The 16,848-nt window shown below is 39.6% G+C and overlaps 1 protein-coding gene across 3 annotated transcripts in view; it reads left to right on the top strand.

The window, feature by feature from the left end:
• The window catches only part of LOC124712038 (choline/ethanolamine kinase), a 189,210-nt gene that overhangs the window by 159,399 nt on the left and 12,963 nt on the right, over positions 1-16,848 (top strand). Inside the window, exons 3-7 of one of the 3 annotated variants that reach the window (XR_007005568.1) lie at positions 799-1,027; positions 7,445-7,578; positions 8,510-8,626; positions 10,155-10,422; positions 16,578-16,705. Coding sequence is in view for 1 of the 3 variants with exons in the window: in XM_047242330.1 (XP_047098286.1) it covers positions 799-1,027; positions 7,445-7,578; positions 8,510-8,626; positions 10,155-10,422 (748 nt within the window). In the remaining 2 variants the exon portion in view is untranslated. Of the gene's footprint in view, positions 1-798; positions 1,028-7,444; positions 7,579-8,509; positions 8,627-10,154; positions 10,423-16,577; positions 16,766-16,848 lie in introns of all 3 variants that reach the window. The other 2 variants (XR_007005567.1, XM_047242330.1) reach the window with 2 other exon arrangements.

Here is a 16,848-nt window from a genome sequence, read left to right as displayed (position 1 = left end):
AAATTGACATAGCGGGAAACCATTGCTAGGAGTAGTCTCCTCCACGACAACACACTACCCATACTGAGATCAGTTATTCGTACAGGATTTCCATTGTAACCTTCGGCCACCAACCCTACAATCCCGACATGCTGCACTTGAAACAATGGCATGCCGGAGAAGGCTTTCAAGATCATGCAACGAAGAAGGTAGTTGTCAACTGTTTAACTTCCCTGAACAGAGTTTGGATAAGCTAATGCAACCTCATGGAGACTATTTATAAGGAAACGACAATTACGTGGAGAAGTGAATAGATTTGTGGGAAAACTAAAACCACTATTACGTATTTTTTCTAACAAATGCATTTGTTCATGACAGTACTGCCCATAATTTGCCGATACAGATCAGACACGAAGCGCCAACAGTGAAAATTACACCAGTAGCATGCACTGCTTTTACCGTGATTGATAGAAATACTTTGCTGTTGTGATTAGTGTATAGATTGCTCTGTAGGCTCCCCCAACATCTGATAGTTCCAGTTTTATCCTAGTACAGTATTCAATATCAGACATCAGAAAGTAATGATTGACATTGCCACAGTAAGTGTGCTTCACTGTCACCAGGTCATTCTGCTAACATCATTATGATTTCAAGAAACCTGTTTCTATTTCTTCCCCCAAAATGATTTCCTTCTGTAAATTATTGTATTTATACAGCAATGATCTGGCAGAAGGGCCTGTTTATACAGTGGTGCATGCTCCTTTACGGCTGACACTCGACTGTAGTTTTTGTTATGTGTGGTTACTCATGTATTTGCAGTGGCGGCCTAAGCAACTGGCTGTTCCACGTCGGCCTGCCTACGGACACACGGCCCAAGGGCAGTGAGCCATCGCAGGTACTGTTGCGCATCTACGGGCAGACCCACGGCGAGCGCGCCCTTGAGGCACTCGTCACCGAGTCTGTGATATTCACATTGCTTTCGGAGCGCCGCTTGGGGCCCAAGCTGCACGGCATCTTCCCTGGAGGCCGCATTGAGGAATACATACCGGTGAGCTTCTGCCTCTCAATTGTTTGGAACCTTTGCCACACATGTGAACAGAGTTCCACACCACTCTTCAAAAACAATTCTGTTGTTGGAGGCTGTATTCTACATGGTGGTGTATTCACACTGATCTCAGAAACAAATGCTAAGATTGTTACCATTGTCCCTCTTCTGTGAGTGTAGAGCACAGACTAACCAGCTGGACATAAGCCTTATTACTGGCAATTCTATCAATACCATCACTAGTACCCAAATATTGTCTTCCTTAATAATCTTTGTGATCATAGGTTAAGCACATCTGGCACTAACACAACTATTGCTTCATTGCTGCCATCACTGTTGGGTCAAACTATTAAAACTGTACTTCCACATTATTTTTATCAGTGTTTTAGCTACCACTCAAACTCAATATCTAAAATATGTCCAAAGGATTAATATTCAAATAGACAGTAGACTTTTGCACAATTATTTGAAGAGATTTGTCATACAAATTACTCTTGTAGTGCAAAGAGATTGTTGTCATGGTGACAGCTACTGCTGCATTTTAGTGTTTCTTTAGCTTTAGACATAAAGGAATATTAGAGACTATGTTACCACATTAATGAATACATTTACTATCAGATCAGAGACTTTTGTATTAGAATGTCTAATACCACAAGCTGCCTCCAACTGAATGTTGTTGAATTTTTGTTGTTGTTGTTGTGGTCTTCAGTCCTGAGACTGGTTTGATGCAGCTCTCCATGCTACTCTATCCTGTGCAAGCTTTTTCATCTCCCAGTACCTACTGCAACCTACATCCTTCTGAATCTGCTTAGTGTATTCATCTCTTGGTCTCCCTCTACGATTTTTACCCCCCACGCTGCCCTCCAATACTAAATTTGTGATCCCTTGATGCCTCAGAACATGTCCTACCAACCGATCCCTTCTTCTGGTCAAGTTGTGCCACAAACTTCTCTTCTCCCCAATCCTATTCAATACTTCCTCATTAGTTATGTGATCTACCCATCTAATCTTCAGCATTCTTCTGTAGCACCACATTTCGAAAGCTTCTATTCTCTTCTTGTCTAAACTATTTATCGTCCATGTTTCACTTCCATACATGGCTACACTCCATACGAATACTTTCAGAAATGACTTCCTGACACTTAAATCAATACTGGATGTTAACAAATTTCTCTTCTTCAGAAACGCTTTCCTTGCCATTGCCAGCCTACATTTTATATCCTCTCTACTTCGACCATCATCAGTTATTTTGCTCCCCAAGTAGCAAAACTCCTTTACTACTTTAAGTGCCTCATTTCCTAATCTAATTCCCTCAGCATCACCCGACTTAATTAGACTACATTCCATTATCCTTGTTTTGCTTTTGTTGATGTTCATCTTATATCCTCCTTTCAAGACACTGTCCATTCCATTCAACTGTTCTTCCAAGTCCTTTGCTGTCTCTGACAGAATTACAATGTCATCGGCGAACCTCAAAGTTTTTATTTCTTCTCCATGAATTTTAATACCTACTCTGAATTTTTCTTTTGTTTCCTTTACTGCTTGCTCAATATACAGATTGAACAACATCGGGGACAGGCTACAACCCTGTCTTACTCCCTTCCCAACCACTGCTTCCCTTTCATGTCCCTCGACTCTTATAACTGCCATCTGGTTCCTGTACAAATTGTAAATAGCCTTTCGCTCCCTGTATTTTACCCCTGTCACCTTTAGAATTTGAAAGAGAGTATTCCAGTCAACATTGTCAAAAGCTTTCTCTAAGTCTACAAATGCTAGAAACGTAGGTTTGCCTTTCCTTAATCTTTCTTCTAAGATAAGTCGTAAGGTCAGTATTGCCTCACGTGTTCCAGTGTTTCTACGGAATCCAAACTGATCTTCCCCGAGGTTGGCTTCTACTAGTTTTTCCATTCGTCTGTAAAGAATTCGTGTTAGTATTTTGCAGCTGTGACTTATTAAGCTGATAGTTCGGTAATTTTCACATCTGTCAACACCTGCTTTCTTTGGGATTGGAATTATTATATTCTTCTTGAAGTCTGAGGGTATTTCGCCTGTTTCATACATCTTGCTCACCAGATGGTAGAGTTTTGTCAGGACTGGCTCTCCCACGGCCGTCAGTAGTTCCAATGGAATATTGTCTACTCCGGGGGCCTTGTTTCGACTCAGGTCTTTCAGTGCTCTGTCAAACTCTTCACGCAGTATCGTATCTCCCATTTCATCTTCATCTACATCCTCTTCCATTTCCATAATATTGTCCTCAAGTACATTGCCCTTGTATAGACCCTCTATATACTCCTTCCACCTTTCTGCTTTCCCTTCTTTGCTTAGAACTGGGTTTCCATCTGAGCTCTTGATATTCATACAAGTCGTTCTCTTATCTCCAAAGGTCTCTTTAATTTTCCTGTAGGCGGTATCTATCTTACCCCTAGTGAGATAGGCCTCTACATCCTTACATTTGTCCTCTAGCCATCCCTGCTTAGCCATTTTGCACTTCCTGTCGATCTCATTTTTGAGACGTTTGTATTCCTTTTTGCCTGTTTCACTTACTGCATTTTTATATTTTCTCCTTTCATCAATTAAATTCAATATTTCTTCTGTTACCCAAGGATTTCTACTAGCTCTCGTCTTTTTACCTACTTGATCCTCTGCTGCCTTCACTACTTCATCCCTCAAAGCTACCCATTCTTCTTCTACTGTATTTATTTCCCCCATTCCTGTCAATTGCTCCCTTATGCTCTCCCTGAAACTCTCTACAACCTCTGGTTCTTTTAGTTTATCCAGGTCCCATCTCCTTAAATTCCCACCTTTTTGCAGTTTCTTCAGTTTTAATCTACAGGTCATAACCAATAGATTGTGGTCAGAGTCCACATCTGCCCCTGGAAACGTCTTACAATTTAAAACCTGGTTCCTAAATCTCTGTCTTACCATTATATAATCTATCTGATACCTTTTAGTATCTCCAGGGTTCTTCCATGTATACAACCTTCTTTCATGATTCTTAAACCAAGTGTTAGTTATGATTATGTTGTGCTCTGTGCAAAATTCTACCAGGCGGCTTCCTCTTTCATTTCTGTCACCCAGTCCATATTCACCTACTATGTTTCCTTCTCTCCCTTTTCCTACACTCGAATTCCAGTCACCCATGACTATTAAATTTTCGTCTCCCTTCACAATCTGAATAATTTCTTTTATTTCATCATACATTTCTTCAATTTCGTCCTCATCTGCAGAGCTAGTTGGCATATAAACTTGTACTACTGTAATAGGTGTGGGCTTCGTATCTATCTTGGCCACAATAATGCGTTCACTATGCTGTTTGTAGTAGCTTACCCGCATTCCTATTTTCCTATTCATTATTAAACCTACTCCTGCATTACCCCTATTTGATTTTGTGTTTATAACCCTGTAGTCACCTGACCAGAAGTCTTGTTCCTCCTGCCACCGAACTTCACTAATTCCCACTATATCTAACTTCAACCTATCCATTTCCCTTTTTAAATTTTCTAACCTACCTGCCCGATTAAGGGATCTGACATTCCACGCTCCGATCCGTAGAATGCCAGTTTTCTTTCTCCTGATAACGACATCCTCTTGAGTAGTCCCCGCCCGGAGATCCGAATGGGGGACTATTTTACCTCCGGAATATTTTACCCAAGAGGACGCCATCATCATGTAATCATACAGTAAAGCTGCATGCCCTCGGGAAAAATTACGGCTGTAGTTTCCCCTTGCTTTCAGCCGTTCGCAGTACCAGCACAGCAAGGCCGTTTTGGTTATTGTTACAAGGCCAGATCAGTCAATCATCCAGACTGCTGCCCTTGCAACTACTGAAAAGGCTGCTGCCCCTCTTTTTATGATCCTCAAATTTTGCCATTACCAATTTGGGATCACTGCACTAAACTGGCCACTAACCTCCACCTTACAGAATGGTGAATGTATATAAACTGTACGTAGCAATTACTTTATTGTACCTCAAATTCAGTTGAGAAATGTATAAAATTACAGAGACACAGAGTAGCTGGTCAGTACTTACTTACAGGACGCAGAACTCGAGTACTACCACTAGGCAATTGAAAAGTGATAAATCTATTCCTAACTTTTCACTTCATCCAAGCTTTCACAAAACCTGTTACTGAATAGGTTGACAATTCTGTGATATTAAGACAATTAAATTAGCAGTGTATTATTAACATTGCATTATTTTGTGTGTCACAGCAGTCGTACTGCTGCTGAATCGTGTTCTGCAAAATTTTAAAGGGATGTGGAATTGACATCTTTGCAATGTAAAATTGTATGTGACGTAAGGTACCTCTTCTCAGAATCTATATTAGCTAGAGAGTTAATATTTCTACAATTTATGCTCATATGTATCCTGGCAATGTTTAAACAATAATATTGTAATAGCTTGTTCAGAGACTTGAATATTAATTTTTTCCTCTATGAGTTGCACTTTTCAAAACAGTTCTTCATATTATTGCCTGTATTTTTTTTTATTTTTGTATTTTGCAAGTAATCAACGTAATACTGTTTCAGTACATACACACTAGCTGTCAAAACACTCGAAGAAAATTTTATAGTTCTATTTTCAGTAGAAGATGAGGAAAGGGAACCAACAGGAATTCCTAGTAGCTCAAGAATCTGTCATTTTGTTATGTTACCTTGGTTAAATGATGGCACAGAATCATATCCACCAAAATGATGTGTGTTAATACCCATAAACATGGTTTTTCGGAGACAATGCCATGTTACACTGTTCACACTTTCATTAGGGTTCACACTTTCATTTCTTCGGGAGGTTTATATGGGACAGATTCATGAAGACTAGTTTAATTTCCTACATTACAACTGCTTGTAAACTGTGGTAATGATTGTAATCTTCTCTTGTTGTTCATCCCCTATTATATTTACACCAACTGGATATAATCTGAGACTACGGCGCTCATTTGTAGAAGTAATGTGGAAAAACAGGATCCATACAGCTTTCCTTATAGTGTGTGCATCATTAGTATTTTGTTGGATTGCTAGTTCTGAGTAAATTCTATTCCAGCATCAGTCAACCTCCCTTTACCATCTAATTTTTTACCATCACTTAGCATTTTTCCTTTCACTGTCACATTCAGACGTCTAAGTGTAGCTTCCAGTCTTCTGAATGTGCCCCATGCACTGAAGCTTCTGTATCTCAACATTGTTTCCATATGGCTTGATTTCCATAACATGTTTGAAGGCTTTTGAATCACCATCCCCAAATAATATAGAAAACATACATTATACCACTGACAAGCATGATCACACAGCGTCTTTACTCCAGAAACCTTAGTACCACCACTGTTACCTGGGTAATTTGCTCTACACTTATCACTATGTTCATCATTCAGTTTATTAGTTCAGCAATAGTATTTTGGCACAATAGCCATATCAATCGCCTTTCCAGGGTCAACACTTGTAGCTGTGACAACGCCATTGTTGGAGGTAAGACCCCACTTCTGCCGTGTACCATTGAAAGCTACTGTGGGGCCACAGGAATTTTCATTTTCTTTTATTTCTTCATCTACAGCTTCACACATAGTTTTGTGGGCTACATCCTCAGCTGCAAAGCCTAATGCATAGTTGTACATGTCAGATTTTCAAGGGTCATTGAAACAATGTTTCCTATTGAGTGTAACCTGTTCTTCACTTTCTTCTACTAGTTCACACATTTTTTGAACACTTTTCCACTAGCCATTGCCATCTTTACACAAAAATGTGTATTCACCACATGTAAATAAACACCGAAGTTAAAGGTATATGCAAACAGACAAGAGAGCATCTTTTCAAAGCTGGCAAACAGTGTAGCTGGGGATATGTCTCATAACACAAATTAATCACTGGAAACTAGCAGTCTTGAAATCACAATAAAAGACTGACAGATTTCCAGTTGACCATGACAGGGAGAAAAACTGAGCACACTACTTTGGAAAGCCAGTAAATTAATATGATTAGGATTGTAGTAAAACAAAGAGCAATACATAATATTAAAGAGGAAGTCTCATAGAATATTTTAAGACAAAAAATTGACTATTTTCACTGACAATATGGTTCCATGTCCCCTTAAACATACCCTAGAAGTCACTCGATGAACTGATCCATTATTTTACTTAATAATGACACTGCTCTGCAGTAGTCATTGTTATAAAGCCACAGCTTTAAATGAGAACCATTTCTGTTTTATTGACATGTTTGTAAGTAGTTACTGTTATTCACTTAAAACACCAGCACACGATTTATTTGACATATGAGAGAAAGGACTTATCAGACCATAACCAGGATTTATAGTATAATACAGGAAAGCACTGTAGAAACCAAATAAATGCTTTTCTTTTAAAAGAGAGCTGACTTTTTTAACATTCTATGTAAGTACTAATCAAAATTTGAATGTCTTGCTAGGCACGGGCATTGAAAACCAGAGAGATGGCAGATACCAAATTGAGCCCACTGATAGCAGAGCGCATGGCTCAAATTCACAGGATGAATGTACCAATAAGCAAGGAACCACGCTGGCTTTGGGACACTATGGATAGGTAAGTTTATTGAGGTTTTTGTCTTAATATTACTTACATATGTTTTAAAATTAACTGAGAGGATATCAAATTGGTTTTAAATAAGTTTATGGGGAAGAAAAGTAGGAGCTTTGGACCTGGTTACTAAAGCTACTGTTTCTCTGAGACAGTCTTTCCCCAGTCTTTATTTTGCAGTGACATCCTGAATATACAGGGTGAGTCAGGAGGAAAGGTACATGCTTTGAGGGGTGATGGTATTAGTGATTCTGAACAATACACTTCATGTGGACATATGCCCTATTCTGAATGGTTTCCAAGATAGAACACATTTAATATCACTTTTATACGTTTTTCTTGAATAACTCGAAAGCTGCACCCTTCAGCAAAACATGTTACAGTACAATATTAAACTATATTAAATTTCCTACAAAAAAGGTCCTATTCATTTTTTCCTCTAGAACTGATGGTTTGCGCGAAGAGAGAGCATGAAAATGTTGGAAAAACTCGCTCAACACACATGCACTGTAGCTTACATAGTTTTTGTAGGCCAATTTGAGGTAGTTTCCCAACTTGATAGACCACAAGTGTCCCATATCAAACTGTTCGTCTCGACTTGTTACCTCAATATGCTACGTCAAAATATTATTTTGTAAAAGTTTTTTCTGGACGGTGCAGTTTTAGAGTTATTCAAGAAAAACATACAAAAGTGATATTAAATGTGTTCTATCTTGGAAACTATTCGGAACAGGGCATACGTCCATATGAAGAAGTATTTTTGTTCAGAATCACTAATACTATCACCCTTCAAAGCATGTATCTTTCCTCCTGACTCACCCTGTATGTATTATGGATATTTGTATCACTTTGAAAAGTTTTATCTAGGCCTTCTTAATAATTCTTGCATTGATATACTTGGTGGGTGCTATTGTTACAGAGTATATATCTGTTATAGGTGGACACAGAGTGCAGAGGCAATTTTGGTGGAGGTTGAAGGTGCTCAACCTGAGGTTCTTTCCTACATCAATAAAATCCAAAAGTACAACCTAGGATCTGAAGTCAAGTGGTTGATGTAAGTCCACATTCACATCTCAATTTTTTTTAATTGCCATCAGTAGGATGTAAACAGTGAAGTTAGGAGTGTGTTTCTGTGTTTTTTCTTAAATAACCATTGCTGTTCTTTAACAATGATAATTTTTGTCTAAAGCAAACGTCATATGGTGGTTAAAATATTTCACTGTTTACAGTAAGTAAGGGAAAAGACTGTGCACATGTGGATTTTTAACACAAAGAAAATTTTACATTTTGTGTTGAGATTTGTAAAGCATCTGAGTCAACTACACATTGCGATACTAGTAAAATTGCTTATGCCTGGATCAGAATAACAAAGTGATTGACAGAAGATTGTTCACATAGAGCTGCTGCAGTAATAACTGACCAGAGTATGAGAGCTGTCACACTTCTATTTGGTCATCATTGTTGTATTGCTCTGTGGATGACAATAACGTCTGCTGCTCAACTTCTGATTCATTTTTGCAGTGGGCTTTGGTTTTTTGTGGTGATTTTTTAAACAATACTCAAAAGAATGTCTGCAGTTAACAGTGCACTCAGTCCCGCATTGGAAAGCTGTGTTGCTTTGCCCATATTGGTCATGGGGGATAGTGGTGAACTGTGACTAGTGAATCCTTTCTGAGTCTGTCAGTGACTCTTTTATCTACGTACTCTTGTTGTCACACAATGTTTGCCCTGGAGGCAAGGTGACATTCTTTTTGACGACCACTATTGAGAAAATTTAGAGGACTGTCATTTGAAGCTGACTGCTGAACGAGTCTACTACTGCCAACAGACATTGTGCGCAAGGACTACGAAGATAGATACAAGAAATTAGGACTTGTATGAAAGCATATAGACAGTTGTTTTTCCCTTGATCTATTTGCGAGTGGAACAGGGGAGGGAACGACTATTAGTCGTACATGGTACCCTCTGCCACACACTGTATGGTGGCTTGTGGAGTATCTATGTAGTTGTAGATGAAGATGAAAGAAAGAGCTGTATACAGCATTTGTTAAGCTGAACCTTCTACATTCTAAATTGTATCCTCTGTCAGTGTAGAAATGCATAACTGATGCCATATGCACAGATGAATCCTAGCCATGTGGTATTATTAAACTTCTGTTGTATTAGTGTATTGTTACATTACATCCTGGATTTTCCATTGTTTGTTATATTAGTAATTTGTTTCGCTCGTATAAATTGTCGATTAGGTGTGGGACAACTTGACACAACATAGCACAAAACAAATGGAAAATCGTACAGTAACATAAAAACTGTAAAGGCTGTGTTTTGATTGTAGTAACTGTTGCTTTTAAAAACTGTCACTGAGCATCCGCTTTTGAAATTTTCCACATTAATGGTGTTTCTGTAGGGAGCAGACTATTATGTGAAAGCTTCTGCACATTGATTGCCTTTGATATGTAAAGTAGTACCACTCTTAGAAAGGGAAAATGGAGATAAGAAGCTAATGTCTGCCTGTTGTAATTGTTTTATCAAGTGACTCTTACTTGAACATGACCTGCAACTGTGTTATTTCCTGTGTGCAGGTCTTTCCTGAAGAAGCTGCAGTCTCCAGTAGTATTCTGCCACAACGACATGCAGGAAGGCAATATTCTGTTGTACAACCACAACCTCACTGACCAACAGGCTCTCAGCACACCACGTCTGGTGCTGATAGATTTCGAGTACTGCTCGTACAACTACCGCGGTTTTGATTTGGCTAACCACTTCATTGAATGGGTGTATGATTATACATATCCTACTCATCCATTCTTTTCAGTCAATTACAGCCACTATCCCAGCCCAGAGCAGCAGGTAAGTAATTCTGGCATGTGTAAATGGTTTGGTGTCTGGGCATAAGGCAAAATGTTAAAATGCATTCCACACTGCCTACAGCAACATATTGGTGATTTTTAATATGCTGAAGTTCATTTCTATTAGGGCCAGTCTCCCTCTTGAGCAGTAATATGAATGTGGAATATGAATGTGCATTGTAACACAAAGTGCCAAAACAGTATTATAACACAATGAATGGAACCTACACTCATGAGTTACACAGACGTAAAATTTGCTTCTACGATGAATGACACTGCAAATTGTTTTAGACAGTCAGAGAAGCAGAGTCTTCAAAATTTATATGTTCTGGAATTTCTTATATTGCAAGCTGATTAAACGTTCACTTTCCGTTACACAAAGTAAAATTTGTGATAAATATAGGAAAATTGGAAATTTGTGGTAAGGTCTTTATGGGACAAAACTGCTGAGGCCATCAGTCCCTAAGCTTACACACTATTTAATCTAACTTAAACTAACTTATTCTAAGGGCGACATACACACCCATGCCCGAGGGAGGACTCGAACTTCTGACGGGGGCAGCCTTGGGGAAATAAAACTAGGACTAAGACATATGTCGGGAGTAATAGAGAGAGCTGTCTGTTAGATCTTTACTAGTGTTCATTTTTATTGAGATAGTTGGCTTAGTATAGCACTGCTGAAAATACCATTTTCTATTTACTTTGCAAGACTTTCATGGCCTTTTGATGCCTGGATTTCATGTAGTACCATTGACACTTGAGTTCAGTGCCTATAAAATAGCTGCTAAAATAGAACATTGATATCTAATGCTATACTGCTGTAACTCTATCAAATACTGAATTTCCATCAGTTAATACCAAAGGAAGGATAGAACAATAAAATGAAGACATATTTCTACCATCAGTGAATCCACTCTCTCACTGATGTTGGCAACAACAATAATAATTGACAACATAGACACTATGCAGAATGGAGATAAGTCTCTCCAGAAATGGTTTTGATTTTGAATGTATCTGCCAGAAATAGTTCACACTGAACACAACTCTTGATAAAATATGCCACTAAATTCAGCTACTAGTTCTTAACCTATGGCAACTTATTGGATATTGTGGTGTAAAAATGTGGTTGGACTGTCACCTTGAGTAGACTGCTCATTGTCAGAGCTTTCATAGTAAGGTATTCAGCTAAATCTGTTTAGTTTGTTACGATACTTCTACATGTTACATCCAGTACGATAACATGGCACTGTCTGTTGCACATTCAAACATTTCCATGATCTGAATGTTCTAGCTCCATAAATATTTTAAGGCCATGAAGAAACCAGTCTAGTGTAGAAATGACTTTTCTTTCATGTAAGAACAATGTTACCCACTTTTCTTTATTACTTTACAAGATAATTAATAAAGGAAATGAATTTCCTATGTGAGTCCATGACCACTGTGAATGTTTTGCGAATAAAACCATCAGGATCACTATTAAAATTTTCTTTATTTATAACAAGTAAATAAATACTTTAAAAAGATACTTATAATAAGTAAAGAAACTTTAATAGTGGTATAGATGCTTTTATTTGTGAAACACTTAATAAACTAAGTCACTAATGTTTCTATATGATTACCTTGTAAACAGCATTGTGGACCATACATTGACAATGCATTTGACATGGAGAGCATTTCAGGAATATTTTCTGTTTATTTGTGGAATGTATGTTCTATACAGCACACGTTTTGTTAAAATTCATAATACTTTTTTTCATATAATTATTATAATTGTGCTTAATCCCATGCCAGCTTTTTTGTTTTAGTTCATCCTGAGTTGTTTTCTTTATTTACTTCACTAGCATATGACTAATGTAAATCAGAGCCATTGCAACATGATCATACATTTACTTTCACATGATATGGATTCATTTCAGCCTGAAGGAACATGCCTATGTTGCCTCCAGCCATGTTCTAACTTGGGTGCAATAATGTGCAAAAAAAGACAAGATTTTTAACCATATCTACATTATCACCGCAGAAAATTTTGTATCGTGTATTTCACAGAAAAAGCAGATTTGACTTTACTCCTCTTCAAAGGATGGTGATTACTGTTGATTATTGGCTGGGGGATTATATATAGAGAGTGAAACAGGAAGATTAACAATAGATTTATCTGTTTGGATACTATAAAGCAGTAGAATATGTTAATTTGTTTTAAATAATAGTGAAGGGAATAAACAAATTTAATAACATATTTATATCACTTAGAGCTGACTACTATGTAGATATGTTGATATTTAGGCTCTTAATATTGTAAAAATGCAAATTAAATTTCATTGTCACATATGAATTCATAATACATAGAAACTTCAGATGCTTAGTACTATATAACAAGCATCATAAATTTAGTTTTATCAATCAAATCTGAATCTTCATTCACACAGCAGTCAGCTCATAATTTTTCTGCCTTAAGTTATACTCAGTGTAACTTTCAGGTAATCAAAAAGTATATTCAGGTAAGAACTTTTAACTTACTTACAATAATTAGAGATGGGGGATATCACACATTAAATGAAAAACGAAGAAACTAGACTTGCTCAAGAGTTATTTTTGCCAATAGATTAATGTAATGCACAGGAAAAAGAAATGCATTGTACATTGCATTAATTAATGAAAGTAAATACTTATGTAGAAAGATTATGTACTAACAAAATTGTTGCTCTCATGCTGCATAATAATGTTTTGTCATTACTTAAAATTAATATTTGTAATGGACAGCGGATACACAAAAACAGAACTGTGCTCATTTCACAGCAATTGTGATCATTAAAGTACTGCCTGCAGGACTGTGCAGGGACGAGGTGGAGAGGGCAGTCAAGAGGTTAAACAGTGTGTGTGTGTGGTGTGTGTGTGTGTGTGTGTGGGGGGGGGGGGGGGGGGGGGGGGGGGGGTGAGGGGGGAGGGGTGGGGGGGAAGAGAGAGAGAGAGAGAGAGGAGAGGAGAGAGAGAGAGAGAGAGAGAGAGAGAGAGAGAGTGTGTGGAGGGGGGGGGGGGATAGCGGAAAAGAAGAGAAGTAAAAAGGGGGGGGGGGGAAGAGAGAGAGAGAGGAGAGAGAGAGAGAGAGAGAGAGAGAGAGAGAGAGAGGAGAGAGAGAGAGAGAGAGAGAGTGAGAGTGTGTGGAGGGGGGGGGGGGGGGGGGTAGCGGAAAAGAAGAGAAGTAAAAAGACTGGGTGCGTTGGTGGAATAGAGGGCTGTGGGCTGGTAGTTCTGGAATGAAAACAGGGCAGGGCAGGGGCTGGGTGGGAGGACGGGAAGGTTACTGGAAGAGGGAGAGTTCCCACCTGTGCAGTTCAGAAAAGCTGGTGTTAGTGGGAATGATCCAGATGGCAACAGCCTGTGAAGCAGACATTGCAATGAAGAATGTTATGTTGGGTGGTTTGCTCACCCAGTAGGGTGGTCTAGTTGTTTTTGGCCACAGTTTGTCAGCGGCCATTCAGGCGGATCAAGCGGACGGACAGCTTGTTGGTTGTCAAGTTCATGTGGATGCAGCATAGTGGTTGCAGTTTAGCTTGTAGATCACATGACTGGTTTCACAGGTAGCCCTGCTTTTGATGAGATAGGTGATGTTTGTGACCGGACTGGAGTAGGTGGTGGTGGTGGTGGTGGTGGTGGTGGTGGGAGTCGGAATATGTATGGGGCAGGTCTTGCATCTAGGAATATTACAGGGATATGAGCTATGAGGCAAGTGTTTGGAAGCAGGGGTTGTGTAGGGATGGACGAAGATATTGTGTAGAGGTTCAGTGGGCGGCAGAATGCCACTGTGTGCGTGTGCGTGCGTGCATGCGCTGGGGGGGGGGGGGGGGGGGGGGGGTAGTGGAAAGGATATTTCTCATTTCCGAGCATGATGAGAGGTAGTCGAAAGCCTGGTGGAGAATGTAATTCAGTTGCTCCAGTCCTGTGTAGTACTGAGTCACAAGGGGAATGCTCCTCATGGGTGGATGATGGGACTTAGGGAGATGGTGGGTGACTGGAAAGATAAGGCAGAGATCTGTTTTTGTACAATGTTTCGGGGTTGGTTATAGTCTGTAAAGGTCTCAGTGAAGCCGTCAGTGAATTTTAGAGATGTCACTCGCCACTGCATCTGCATGGCCACGGGTGGCGAGGCTGAATGGAAGGGACTTCTTGGTATTGAATGTGTGGCAGCTGTCAAGGTAGAGGTATTGCTGGGGGTTGGTAGGTTTGATATGGGCAGAGGTACTAATGTAGCCGTCTTTGAGGTTAAGGTCAACATCAAGGAAGGTGGCTTGTTGGGTTGAGCTGGACAAGGTGAAGCAAATGGGGGAGAAGGTGTTGAGGTTCTGGAGAAGTTAGATAGGGTGTCCTCACTCTCAATCCAAATCACGAAGATGTCAGCAGTGAATCTGAGCCAGATGAGCGGCTTAGGATTCCGGGTGTTTAGGAAGGATTCCTCGAGAAGGCCATAAATATATTGGCATAGGGCAGTGCCATGTGGGTGCCCATAGCCAACCCCAGATTTGTAGGTAATGCCTTCAAAAGAGAAGTCATTGTGGGTAAGGATATAGTTGGTCATTGCGACTAGGAAGGAGGTTGTTAGTTTGGAAAGGTAGTGTTAAATAGTGGTAAAGACCATGGGCATGAGGGTGTTAGTGTAAAGGGAGTTGGCATTAATAGTGACCAGCAGGGCACCGTGTGGTGAAGGAACAGGAACTGTGGAGAATCGGTGGAGGAAATGGTTTATATCTTTTAAATAGGATGGAAGGTTGCAGGTAATACGTGAAGATGTTGGTCCATGGGAGCAGAAATCCTCTCATTGGGGCACAGTAACTGGCCACAATGGGGTGTCCTATGTGGTTGGATTATATGGACTTTTCAGGAAGTATATAGAAGGTAGGAGTGCAGGAATGTGGGGTTGAAGGGGGAGGAGGGGGGGGGGGGAGGGGAGAGAGAGAGAGAGAGAGAGAGAGAGAGAGAGAGAGAGAGAGAGAGAGAGAGAGGTTCTGGGAGGGGCCTAAGGATTTGAGGAGAGACTGCTGTATTTCTGTAAAGGAGTCACTGTGGCAGGGTTTGTAGGTGGGTAAATCTGACAGGTGGCACAGTCCTTCAGCCAAGTAATCTTTGCAGTTCAAGATGACACTGCTGGAGCCTTTGTCAACAGGTAGCATTATAAGCTCACGAACAGTTTTTAGCTGGTGGATTGCAGATCTTTCTGTGGATGTGAGGTTAGTTTGCATCTTGAGAGCTTTGTGTAAGGAATTTATAATTTATGTATTAAACAAATGTGAGTGCAATCAGTAACTTAAGTCATTAATATGTAACATCACTTAGTCACATATCTAGGAGTTACATCATACGCAGTTTCCAGGCACATGATTTTGCTGTGAGAGGCCTAGGACAAAATTTTCATGTTTTCCTGATTTGAGCCTATTGTATGTTTTCTTTTATAGTTTTATTAATCATAAAGTACTTGTTCCAGTATTAACTGCTGATCTCTACATCTACATCTCTCATACCTTAGCCACTCTATCTAAATCAATGGCTGCTGAAGTTATAACCAACCTGCCTTCCAGAGATGGGAAAGAACTTTGCTTCAAGTGAGAGTTCCACCACACTGAGTATGAGACTGATTCAATATGAACCAAAACAAATTACCACCACCACCCCGTCCCTGCTGCTGCTGCAGCTGCTGCAGTTACTGCTGCTGCTACTACTACTACTACTACTACTACTACACCACCACCACCACCACCACCACCACCACTACTACTAACTCGATGCACATTGGAGATATCCTTTTGTATGATCAGTACATAAAGAAGTAACACAAGTGCTATCAAGATCTTAATGTGTTGTCATTTTTGTAGCATGAGAACATTAATTGGAGAACCTGAAATTTGAAAAGAATGTGCATTACAAATCTATTGGTAAATATGAATCGTCATGACTTGTTGTCTTTACTGTTCAGTCAGAAGCTTTTTGAATGAAACAGTTCCATCATCAACCAGTGCACAGCAAGAGGGAAACAACCATTAATCATGTTTCTTCCAGGCTTGTGTAGACTGGGCAGCAATCTCTTGTTTAATGGCTGAGAATCGATGATCCAAGACACCTGTCTTGATTCGTCTTGTGGTATTTTTGTGTTCTTCCATTTCCCAGTTGGGTGTTCGCTGAGTGAATCGACTGAGCGACTGACCCTGCTGTTGTCCCACCTTCTTGAGACTGCAGCAGAGCGACCATCAACTGGCCAGAACAGTAAAATTATGAGAACATTCTAACAAATTAAAGTGGAGTATCTGAACCGGGTTGCGGACCTCATGTTCTGGAAAATAGCACACTTCTCACAGGTTTATTTTCATGACAGGGATTCCCATATAATTATTACATAGTGCTTTCATTCTTGCTTCATAATTAAACATTTTCATGTAGC

The sequence above is a fragment of the Schistocerca piceifrons genome, chromosome 8, assembly GCF_021461385.2.
Source record: "Schistocerca piceifrons isolate TAMUIC-IGC-003096 chromosome 8, iqSchPice1.1, whole genome shotgun sequence".
NCBI classification, from domain to species: Eukaryota; Metazoa; Arthropoda; class Insecta; order Orthoptera; family Acrididae; genus Schistocerca; species Schistocerca piceifrons.
Note: the sequence above shows the minus strand (reverse complement) of the source record. Positions and strands in the feature narration are given on the sequence as shown.